The 12,377-nt window shown below is 42.7% G+C and overlaps 1 protein-coding gene across 2 annotated transcripts in view; it reads left to right on the top strand.

The window, feature by feature from the left end:
- PRELID2 (PRELI domain containing 2) overlaps positions 1–10,203 on the top strand; it is an 80,703-nt gene extending 70,500 nt beyond the window's left edge. For both annotated transcript variants that reach the window (XM_070374553.1, XM_070374554.1), the window contains 2 exons: positions 3,589–3,658; positions 7,728–10,203. In XM_070374553.1, the coding sequence (XP_070230654.1) occupies positions 3,589–3,648 (60 nt within the window). In that variant the 3' untranslated portion in view covers positions 3,649–3,658; positions 7,728–10,203. The remainder of the gene's footprint in view (positions 1–3,588; positions 3,659–7,727) is intronic.
- Positions 10,204–12,377: the final 2,174 nt, after the last annotated feature.

The raw sequence follows: 12,377 nt of genomic DNA, 5'->3' as shown, positions 1-12,377 counted from the left end.
AGACTGAAGTGATGTGAAAGAGGGGGTAAAAGGGAAAGAAAATCAACTGTCACATTGTAAGCTTAATTGATTCGATAAATAATGTCTTTCAATTCCCAAGGCACACCCCAAAGTCTTCACTTACATCAGCTAGCTCTCGGCTCAGTAAATGGTGGCATTCTTAATTTAGACAGATGGGAAGAGTTCACTGGTGCTCACTTCTAAGGAAGGAATCTGTTTTTCTGGTTTTAAAGACATACCGACTAGACTTTGGGGCCCACTCTATAAAAAGAAGCTTGCAACAGAATTAACATGGCTGTTTTTATTCATCCTGAAAAGAGAAGGAAGGCATTTAATTATTGCCCAGGGGTTTGTTGAACCAAAGGGAAAAAAAAAAAAAAAAAAACGAGACAAGGGGAATGAAATCTACTAGTCCATATGTTCCATGCAGGCAGGGATTTAGATTTGTTCACCATTTACTCTCCAGTGCACATGGGCAGGTGCCCAGTAAATATTTGTGAACTGGTTCTGTTGTTGAATGAGTGAGAGCAGAATTAGTTTAAATGTCATTCCATTTGTTTCATCCCCAACCCCTCCTTTCTTGTCTAATTAAAAAGGTAAATAGCTCTAAGAGTATGTGCTGTATCTTCAGAAATGATTAAGGACAGTTTCATTAGTGTCAGGAGGTGGTATCCAGCTGCCTTTTTTTTAAAAAAAATTCTCATATTTGAACAAGTTGTGCTTCAGAACCACAAGAGGACTGTCTGCAGACTCCATGCTCCAGCCTTGGAAGTTCTGATTGTAGGGGTCCGGGCAGGGCTGGGAATCTGTATTTGCTTTTGTGGGTTCCACTGTTTAATCAGCTTCCGGGTGCCCTGAACTCTCTGGTCTAAGTGATGCCTTGGTAAAAGTGAGGAGCCTGAGGTACCCAGCAGGGTACTCATCAGGGCTCCTGGCCCTATAGTTTGATGTTTGGGTTCGCCCCACATTCCATGCTTCTTGGCATCAACAAGATCCTTTAGTTAATATTTCTTCCTTTCAAGATAGTGGCTATATTTGTGGTGCTGGAGAAGACTCCTGAGAGTCCCTTGGACAGCAAGGAGATCAAACCACTCAATCTTACGGGAACTCAACCCTGAATACTCATTGGAAGGACTGATGCTGAAGCTGAAACTCCAGTATTTTGGTCATCTGATGCAAACAGCTGAGTCAATGGAGAAGTCCCTGATGCTGGGAAAGATTGAGGGCAGAAGGAGAAGAGGGCGTCAGAGGATGAGATGGCTGTATGGCATCATTGATGCAATGAACATGAACTTGGGCAAACTCTGGGAGATGATGAGGGACAGGGAGGCCTGGTGTGCCTCAGTCCATGGGATTGCAGAGTCGAACATGACTGGGTGACTGAACAACAACAACGGCTAGAAATCTGAAGGACCTTTGGAAAACCTCAAGGAACCTCAAGGAAATGTTAACTTTTGTTTAGTGTACTTTTGGTGGTGGTGTTTAGTTATTAAGTTGTGTCCTACTCTTTTGCGACCCCATGGACTGTAGCCCACCAGGTTCCTCTGTTTATGAGTGAGTGAAGTTGCTCAGTCGAGTCCGACTCTGTGACCCCGTGGACTGTAGCCCACCAGGCTCCTCTGTCCATGGGATTCTCCAGGCAAGAATACTGGAATAGGTTGCCATTTCCTTCTCCAGGGGGATCTTCTCGCCCCAAGGATTGAACTCATGTCTCCTTCCTTGCTGATGGTTCTTTACCTTTGAGCCACCAGGGCAGCCCTCAGTGTACTTTAGTACTCAGTATATTGTGTTGTCTTCTCTAGAGATGCATTCCCTACCTGTGGCTCAGAACAAACCCCGGGTAAGAAGTCCCTACTGTCTCCTGTAGGTTCACTCAGTGTTTCCTAGCCCTGCTTGACTGTGGGAAGCACCAGTTAAAAATACAGCACCCTGGGGTCTACTAGAGTCCTCCGAAATCAAAGCCTTACTGTGTGGGGCCTGAGGCCTGCAATTTAAGTTAGCTTTGTTATCCTCTGTCCTGTCCCTGAGTGCAGTGTCCCATTTCTGATAACCCAGCTTTGAATTCCTTAACACTCCAGTTCATAATTACATAAAAACCCTGCCTTTCCATCTGAAGGTTTAGCCTCTGATCTACAGAACTTGTCCTTCAAGAAGGAAAGAGGGAGTATCTGCTGTCTTCTTTCCTTCAGCGTAGAACTTGACCAGCTGAGGTGGGTGGGCCGGCAACTTGATGTGTTCAGCCTTGGTGTGAGCCTTGTGATGTTAAGGGGTGCCCCTGAAACCAGAATTCAGCGTCTGTGTTCTTCCTCTGGTTTTATTATTTAATAGCTGTATAATGTGGGGGGAATTACTAAATCCTGTTTGAATTTCTGTTTTCTTCATCAGTGAAATGAGGGTGTCTGTTCAGGAATTTTGTGTGTATTAAACAAGGTTGGACTCTCAGACACAGGCTCAGATGGAGATTTTTGTGCAGAGGGTTGTTGGAGTGGGCTCCTGGGAACAACTCTTGTGAGGGAGTGAGGGGAGCAGGCAGAAGGTAACCGTGAACTGCAGTGCAGTTGTGATGAAGGACCCAGCTGATCCCCTGGGGAACTGTGGCCATGGGATGCCCTTCCTAGCGGACCCAAATTTACCCGGGGGGCTGGGTCTTTCTACCTTATATCAGCTAGCCATCCGATGTGGGCCACTCCTGGAGAGGGGCATGACCTCAGGTACTGCAGCTCCCTTTGGCTGAGGGTGGCTGTGTGCTGGCAGAAGGGGGAGGATCTCTGTAATGCACCTTGTACCCACCACCAGATAACGGTGCACCAGATAACGCCCATGCAGACCTTAGCATCGAGTCTAGCACTTGGGTAAGTATTGGTAAACACAGGCATAGCTCCCTTTATCACACCTCACAGATATTGAGATATTGCACATTTTACAGACTGAGGGTTTGTGGCCACCCTACATCAAGCAAGTTTTTTTTTTTTTGGCTGTGCTGGGTCTTTGTTGTGGCCTGCAGGCTTCTCTGGTTGTGGCTTGTGGGATCTTAGTTCTCTGACCAGGGATCAAACCCATGTCCCCTGCTTTGGAAGGCAAATTCTTAATCACTGGACCACCAGGGAAATCCCCAGGCAAGTTTTTGGCATCGTTTTTCCCACAGCATCTGCTCATTCCGTGTCTCTGTGTCACATGTCAGTACTTTCTGGCTTGTTCGTCGTCATTATACCTGCTACAGTGATCTGTGATCTCTGGTGTCCCTAGTGTAGTGTTAACTATCACCATGGTTATTCCACCTCTGGCAGTGCCACTTAGTAGCTGGATCACTTTCAGTAAGTCGCTTGAATTGCTTTCTTATGTTTAAAATGGAAGATTCACAGCTCTGCTCTGCCTGTTTCCCCAAGTAGTTCCGAGCACATGTGGAGATAATGTATATAAAATTGCTGAATGGAATATTATAAAAATGCGAGATATGACTACAAGCCTACTTTTCTGAAATGAATACATGGCCATTGCTTGGATTCCTTGAAGGGAAAGGTTGTGATAAATGTAAAAGTGCTTGTCCGTGAAATGTGGCATTTTGATGTTTCTTTCTTCTCTCCATAGGGAATTAGAATAATGGAGATGCTGCTAAAGGAACAGTGTGGTGCCCCCTTAGCCGAATAAAAAATCACCAGTGAGTACCAAAAGCAAAATCAGAATTATTTACTCAAGCTATGTCTTCATGCTTATAAGCCTAAGTATTATGGTTCAGCCTCCCTGGGCTATTCTTGCTGTATGTTTCCCAGTTATACTCACAGGATGCTTCTTGCAAGTGTTTTTATTATCTGTTCTATATACCTTTATTTGCTTGGTTCTTTGATTTTCAGAGCAGTTTTGTACTACATGCTGGGTTACAACTGCTCTTAGATTGTTTAAACTGCTCAATATAATCCACCGTGATTGCCACCCTCAAGATAGCATAGGTTGTAGAGACTGCAGTTCAGAATTAACTGAAGCTTAATTTTAGTGTCCAAAGAACAGTGAAAGCAGGGGTTTAAAGCTGTATTTGGAGCAGGAAAAAAAAATAAGAAAGGGGCATGTTGATTGACCAGTGAAATACAGATATTTCATCAGTCATGTGTACTCCTGCCGATCAGGGGTGGCTGTCTGAAATGCTACTGAGGAGGATTCCAAGGCCTGGAGAATAACTCTTGGGCTCTGGGTAAGAGTGTTGTGATTGATTAGCAATGCCTGCCATGGGCAGAGGATGCCATGGGCAGATAGTACTTGTACTGGAGCACATGCCACTTTCAGGGCAAGTGATGTTGGGTTAACAGATAAGCAGGTGGATTCCAGAAGTGCTTCCTTTTCAGTTCCTTAAGTTTTTATTATCTACATCAAGGAGAATGGCATGCTTGCTGGGAAGGGCAGAACAAAGTTATCTGAGAGACTAAAAGCCTAATATAAGTTAGTGGATTTGCATCTTACATGATTCATCTGACTTTGATTTTTAACATCTGAGAGAAGGTAAAACCATTGAGTAGAGCAAACATTGTCATGGGTAATTCAGAATTACCTCAAAGTTCCTTATGTTGGCTTTAAACTAGAGTATACAGGGTCTTGTATAAACGACCTGGTCTCTAACTTTGATATCCAATAAAGTTTGAGAACAGTTAACCAAAGAAGAAGCAAAAGGAACATTTGTATACAAGAACCTCAGCATTCAAAGCATGCTGGCCAGGCCTGGGTGTGAGGAGTAGAGAATTATAAAGGGTTTCTGCTTGTTAGCGAGTTTGATTCCATTCTGATGAATATTAAACCTCTGTATACTTAACACATACTGATACATCTATTTATTACTGGAAGGGCTAAGCAAGATAATTTCATCTAGTGAAAGCCTGGCACATGGCAGGTGCTCAAAAAATGTTGGCATGGAATCGACATGTGGTGTGCTCCCACATCTGCTCTGTTCTTGGGAACGTTGTGGAGAATAACTTGGCCACATCCCCCTGTTTTTCCAGGCTGGCCTCTTTGTGAGGCTTACCAAGGACCTCTGGTGCTTGTGCACTTGGGCACAGAGCCCATCTTACCCTGCAGGGTGGAATCTAAAGTCAGGTCAATTAGAGAATGAGGAACTCCACTTACAAGTATATATTGGTTTTCAGACTTTAAATCAGTGATTTGGAAACTTTAGGAGTGTCAGAATCAGCTGGAGAATTTGGTAAACACAGAATGGTGAGTCCCACTCTTGAGTTCCTGATTCAGGAGGTCTGGGCGGAGCCTGGGGCTTTGTGTTTCTTTTTTTTTTTTATTTTTAAACTTTACATAATTGTATTAGTTTTGCCAAATATCAAAATGAATCCATCACAGGTATACATGTGCTCCCCATCCTGAACCCTCCTCCCTCCTCCCTCCCCATACCATCCCTCTGGGTCGTCCCAGTGCACTTTGTGTTTCTGACCAGAGTCCAGGGGATGCTGGTGAGCCTGCTCCAGGGACCACACTTTAAGAACGATTGCTTTAAATAAGTTCCCATCTTGGAGTTGGAGACAGCTGAAATGCAAGGATCCTGCAAAAGCTGATAGCTGGCGTTTTGAAATTATTGTGTACATCTTCCATCAACTTTAATCAGAGGAGGAGTAATTTTCTGTGTTTGGCTTTTCCCTGAGTTTAGCACCTCAGCCTCTTCTTGTTTGACACTTTTATCTTTTCTTCCCCCTCCTCGAAGGTTGACAGGCTTCACAGTGGAGCAAAGATGACTGAAAAGGGTTGAGACTCAACAACACCTCATGTTTGAAATCGTCAGCCTGTGGTTTTGATTTAAAGGGTTATAGTGAAAAAGTGGAAATTTAATAAGCATTACCTCCCATCTTAAATGATCCATGTTCTTGTTTTTTGGTTTTGGTTTTACTGTGGTAGAAAGCTAAGTCATGATCCCGAGGCTTTTTGTTGTTTCTAAAAAGCAACCAGTTCTCCCTGAAGTGAAGAAGTTGAGGTCTGGATGCTATGAGGAGTTGAGTGCAGGAGAGCTGCATTTAATGCCTTTAATGCAACAGGGTTCCTGAAGGATTTACATAGTTCAAACTGTCATCATTTATGACCAGTTCTCTCAGGGGCAAATATGAATTAAGTACTGTTTACTCTTACCACAGAGGTCTACAGTCACTGCAAATTAGGGGCTAAGGCCAAGGCTTTACGCTTTTTTCAAAATTGGCTTCATTGCTCAGTTAAATTGCCTTCATTAGCACAATTAAATTGACTAATTTCAGTGTATGACTCGGTAAGTTTTGACAAATGTATACATCATGAAAAACACAATATGGAACATTTTGAGGCATTGCTGTTCCTGTAGTGCTGTTGCCAGCTTATTGCTCCCACCTTTTAGCTCATTTTTTGGACTGTTTTTACAGAATTTTGGCAAGTTTGAAATATGTCTATCTTAATGGAACTTTTTATTTCCTCAAAATTACATTTACCAGAGTGGGAGAATGTAGGTGGGGAAACTTCTTTTATATGCAATAAAATGCTACATTAAAAGAAAGGGCTGAGGGGGAGGTGAGGGGTAGGGATTAGCTCCATAGCTAAAGAGCAGAAGTCAGCCAACTATAACCCAGAGGTCAAATCTAACCTGTGGCCTCTTTTGTAAATAAAGTTTTATTGAAACACAGCTATGTTCCTGGTCATGTTCCAGCTACAGCAGAAGCATAGAGCTGTGACATATCTTTTACCATCTGGCCCTTTAAGAAAAGTTGCCTCTCCCAGGGATTAGAGTTTGATGGCTCCTAAATTAGCATGAGGTGGCCTCCTGGTGGTGGTATGGTCTTTGTTTTGTTTTAAATGTATCATTTGATCACATCTCGCCTCTAGTCCAAAGTTAATAATAGCATGAGCGTTAACTCTGACCAGGGGTTGGAGGGTGTTATTTTAAGGCATGAAAAAGCATTAAAACAATCACAACGATGAAGCTAAGACACCAGCAATAGTGACCATTAAAATTGCTTCATAAAGTTCTAGTGCACATGCGTAGTGGGGTGGAAATATAGGCGTTTTGTTTAGCAGGTGCAGTAGCACTCTGCTGTGGCGATACTGTAGGTGCCATGTCCAGTGTACTCAGGTTTTGAGCTTTGGAATGTCGCAGTGTTTTCAAAAAGCATTCCATGGGGTCTGTTCTACTACACATTTCAAATGTGCATAATTTAAAATCACACATAGAACCTGACCACATTGTGTAGGGTACCTCCTCGCACTAATGATGCTTCCATATCTCAGTGGCACGTGTATCCTAGTTGGTGTTGATAGTTAGAAGGTGATTTTGTCCTGAGCCAAGAGGGAGGTGCATAAATCTCACTAACCAGTCCGCTTGCGGTGTGCAGCTGACACATCTATCTGATAGATTTTTGATTTCCTGTCATTTTTGAAGAAAACAAATAGCCCTGACATCTGTTTGTTCTTGCTGCTGGCAGTTGGGAGGCCGGGCCTGGTGAGGTTTGATAACATAGTCACCTTCTTTCACATCGGAATGATAAAGACCTCAGTTTTCGCTATATCTTAACTTCCCTTTGAACCAGCTCCTCTGGGTAGCTGGGCTTAATAAAATGAGGTGCTTGCTTTGTTAGAAGATCATTAGGAGGCAGAAATGCAATTTCTTCAAGTAATAGAATTCAAGTGACTCTTAAGAGTTGCTTCAGAAAAAGCAGGCAAATAAGTATTGACTGTTGAGACATATTTATTAGGTGATAAAGCCTGTTTTCTTTCTCTTGCAGGGAAGCCGTGTTGTGTCTTCTTCTGCTCGAGAATCTTTCCTCGGACACAACACATCCAAAGACATGGGTTTAGAGATACAGGTTTAAGGATGTGGTGTTGGCAGCTTACAGAAGAGGAGACCTTCCTGCTGGCACTTGATGTGATCCATGCCCCTGGGAATCGGCCCCAGAGAGAGGCTTTTGTGGGGCTGACACATTCTGGCTGATTCTTGCAGCACAAGCTCTGCAATTTTACAAATAAAGAAAAAGTCCTGGAGAAGGTGATGTCCAAAGAAAAAATTCTGGAGAAGCTGATGTCCGTCCTTCATCAGGACATCCTTTTGATTGCCTGGTGATGGTGTCAGGGCAGCTAAGGATGGGCCAGAGGCCTGGAAAGTGCTGTGTGTTTCTGCTTGTTCTATGCATCATGGCTCATAGAATTCACAAGAGGATGCTGGGGCAAATAAAGGAGTTAAACCCGATACCTGATTCTTGGGTGGCCTGAAACAGACAGAAAAACACCAGACCTGTGTTGAAGTTAAGCCATATTCATAGTAATGTTGAAGAGTCTCAGAAGTCAGGAGCACTTGATTTTTTTCTACCCAGCAATACAACGTACCTGCCACCAGCATAGCTTTTATAATGTGAACTGTGATTGGTCCTTAACACAACCTGGAGCGGGCAGGGGGCCTGTGGGCTGTCATCTTGGCTCCTTCTAACTCATTCTGGGATGTGGAGCAGATCACGTGACCTCTTGGCTTTTTTTCACTGAGCAAATGGGGATAATCGGGCACAGATATTTCTACTTGTGATGATTAAACCAGGGTGTTTGGTGCACGTCTGGGAGCCAAACGAACAGAAGCGGGTTTGAACATACACGCGGCTCCCAGCAGCTCCATGATCATGTATGTAGTTTAAAGTCTTTCTGATACTCATTTTTAAAATTGTAAAATGGGGTTATAGAGTTAACCTTACAAGGTTGTTGGAACAATTGGACAACATGTGATTAAGTGCCTAGCATGCTTTTTGGTACACAGAAGTAAATAGAAGCCGTTATTATTATTATGTGATACCGTTTTGGAAATGTGCTTTTCCAGTGTAACGTAACGTAGTATTACTGTTTGAAAATTAGATGATGGTAGTTTGCATTTCCTATGATCGGAAACCAAAATGTATGTATGCACTACCTAAACGAAAGCTTGAAGAGAGGCAATAATTTGCAATTCATTTTAAGATAAAAATTGGGCCATTACTGGAAAGTCTTGGGGAAATCATTTTTTTTTAATATTTAAAAATTTTCCATTTAGTGCACTGATGAATTTCAGAGGAATTGTATTTTTCTTTCTTCTTTTTTTTTTTTTTCTTCTTCTTTTTTTTTAAATACAAGCCAGCCACTGTGAGCTCCTCATACGGTATTTGAGCTGTTTGTGCTGCCTGAGTTTTGTATCTCAGGATAATTTCCCTTTATTTCCTTAGTGTTTTATTCTTTGGTTGGGTTCAGAGGGAAAATGAATGGTGGAAATCTGAACATGCTTTGACCTCCTTTTCCAGTTTGTAAACGTAGGTTTTTGGAATAATGGCACATTTCCAAAAATAAAAGGTACTGTGAGTTATCATGGAGGTGAGAGGTGGGAAACCAGTATTTGAAAGTTGATGTTAGAATAATCATTACTTTCGGAGTTCCCTAGTGGCCTGGTGGTTAGGATTCCACTTTTTGACTGCCATGGCTTGGGTTCAGGCCCTGGTCAGGGAACTGAGGTCCTGCAAGCTGCAAGGTTTGGCCAGAAAAAAAAAAAAAAAGAGAATAAATGCAACCCTTCACATTCAATAACTTGCATTCCCTGAAGGCAGGAGTTCTCAGCCTTGGCTGTCCATTAGAACCACGTGGGAGCTTTCTGCAATCCTATTGCCGGGGTTTCATCCCAGACCAATAAGTCAGAGTCTCCAGGGGTGGATCCTAAACATCAGCTTTTTTTTTTTTTTATAAAGCTCCCTAGGTGATTCCAATGAACAGCTAAGGACACGAACTCTACAGTGATTTCTAGGTGATTTGCAGGTATTATCTGATTCCTTTTGTAACACCTCCAAGGTAGGAAAGCATCTTTGTAGCAGGAATTACTGTTAGAGTAAAGCACAGAGAGACTGACTTTTGGCCTTAACTGCTTAAAGCTGGTGCAGCTGATGCAAATGCCTCCAGGGTCTGGCAAGATCTGGTGCATGAAGCAGGCTGCTGGACCCCAGGGAGACCCCAGGAATATGTGGCTGGCCAAAGGTGGGCAGCTGCCACCCAGTTCAGCACAGTGCTGCCAAGTGGCTGGTTTTTCTTGTTCTTCCAATTTCCAGGGAAAGGATAGAATTAAAAAAAAAAAAAAAAACTTCCAATTTTTATGTGTTGGCAACGAATTCAGGATTGTTTAAAACATTGTGCCAGCCAAACAAAACATGTTTGCCGGTAGTTTCCAGCCTTTGCTTCAAGAGTGTTAAGGACCAGCTTAAACATCTCAGCCAATTTTTGAGAGATTTGCATTTCCTGATTCTGGATGTAAGCTGCTCTCTGCCTCTCCTCCAAGACTGCTTTCACATGTATTTTCCTCCCCTTTCCCGAGCAGTCCTCTGAACTCACATCAGACACTTTTCTTCACTATTTTTTTCTCCGTGGGCATCCATTACTTCAAGCTTACATATATGGCTTAGAAATCTTATGCTCCTTTTAAAATTAATTAGGGCTTGTTAATTTTTTTTTTTAAATTATATGTCAGAACCCTTTTCATGTGATACAACATTCAGAAGTCCACGTCTAACTTGACTATCTATAAAATGTCAAAACCAGGAGTATAGCCTTGTGAGCACATCAGGAACATGAGTGGGCAGGGTTAACTCCCAGACCTGGCCAGCCTGCTCCTGGCCTGGTTGCTGAACCTACAAGTGAAGGTGAGGCTGTATCAAAGTGATTCTCAGGCTTCTGCTTGTACCATAAATCCTGAGGAGGTGGGCTCAACTGCAGGTTCCGAGAGTCTGCCCCAGTGATTGATGAAATTTCAGTTGGGGCTCAGGGATCTGCATTTTAAAACAAGTTCACTAACAGATTTGGTTGTGCTGTTCCACAGACCAGATTCTGAGAAACGGTGATCTAGGGGAAGTGTTTGTGGCTTATGTGTCTATCATATAAGAAGGCTTTATAGTTGATTGGGCCCACTGATTAATACAGGACACAGTATCAAGCTCTCATGCACAGAGAGGCTGACTTAGGCTATCCCTACATGATTGAGGTGCTCTCACCATGAATGAGCTTTTTGTGGTTTCAGGTTTTATGTGGATATAAAAGGTGCTATATTCTTTGGATATAAATTGCTTTGTGTATTTTATAAGCAGTATTGTGTAGTAATATCTTATTTATCAGACATCATGGGCACATGGTATAGCCGACTCAAGGTTATCCTTTGTTTTTTATCGACTATGATTGCTTTACAAAGTTGCGTTAGTTTCTGCTGTACAGCACTGTGAATCAGCCATGTGTATGCGTATATCCCCTCCCCCTGAGCCGCCCTCCCATCCCACCCCTCTAGGGCATCACAGCAGTTAGTTGAGCTCCCTGTGTTACGTAGCACTTCCAGCTGGCTGGCTATTTTACACGTGGTAGTGTTTATATGTCAATGCTACTCTCTCAGTAAGGTTATTCTTTTAAGTCGCACGTCTTTTTTGCTCTAATTCAGCCATTTACGTGAAACTCTTAATTTAGTATCTATTTCCCTGCTTTTGTAAACAGACTCTACTGAAGATAGGAATTTCATTTCAGCGTGGTCATTTATGTTTTGCCTTCTTTCAGGTTCTGTTCAGGTTTGTTAAAGCCCCTCTGCTGAACAGCTCTGCTCCTTGAGTTTTTCCATGGTTTTCCAAGTTTCTTCTTTTCTGTCACTGTTGCCTGTCATGTCTCGCTGCCTTAACTCTGCGTATCTCTGTGAACTTCCGTCTCCATTGCCACCTGGGGTTGGGTAATGCTGTTAATTGCATACTGTGTGAAGGAACAGTAAACAGGAGCCAAGCGAGTCTTCGGGAGGCTTTTCTAACAGTGAAGTGGATCAGTGTTGCTATGTTATTTTAGTGGCTCTGCTACTTCCTCTGACTTACTTCCTGATCCTCAACTGCAGTTGTCAGATCTGTGACCACAAGATAACTGAGGTATTGGTACCAATGATGTCCTTAGATCTGTACTCTGTTGTCTCCCCAACTGTGTTAGTGTTCTTATATATACAGTTTTATAATGTTAAATGTAAGTAGATTACAAATGAACATATCTGTGCCAACTGTCTGTCTGGGATAAAGTGTTTTTGATTCAGTGTTACTGTGATTTAGAGCTACAAATTAGTTGTATCCCTTTGAAATTTGATCCTGTCATCCTTCTGAAATAAAAGTGTCACAACTAATATTTATGTGTGAATGTTAATTTCTCGAGGGAATCACACCACCCGGCAGAGCTTGTATGTATCATTTGTAGCAATGATAATCTAATGTAGTAATCTAGTTCTTTTTAGCAATCCCAGAGAAGAGTTTTAGGCCAATCAGATATGTTCGTTCCCTGCCTCTCCCAAGTGGAGCCATTGTTTCTCCCAGAAACAAGCAGAGGCTGCTCTTACCAGATGAGAAAATGGGTCCTGTGCTAATGGAACAAAG

This window comes from Bos mutus, chromosome 7 (genome assembly GCF_027580195.1).
Source record: "Bos mutus isolate GX-2022 chromosome 7, NWIPB_WYAK_1.1, whole genome shotgun sequence".
Taxonomy (NCBI): domain Eukaryota; kingdom Metazoa; phylum Chordata; class Mammalia; order Artiodactyla; family Bovidae; genus Bos; species Bos mutus.
The sequence above is the reverse complement of the archived record's forward strand: the minus strand, read 5'-3'. Positions and strand labels throughout refer to the sequence as shown.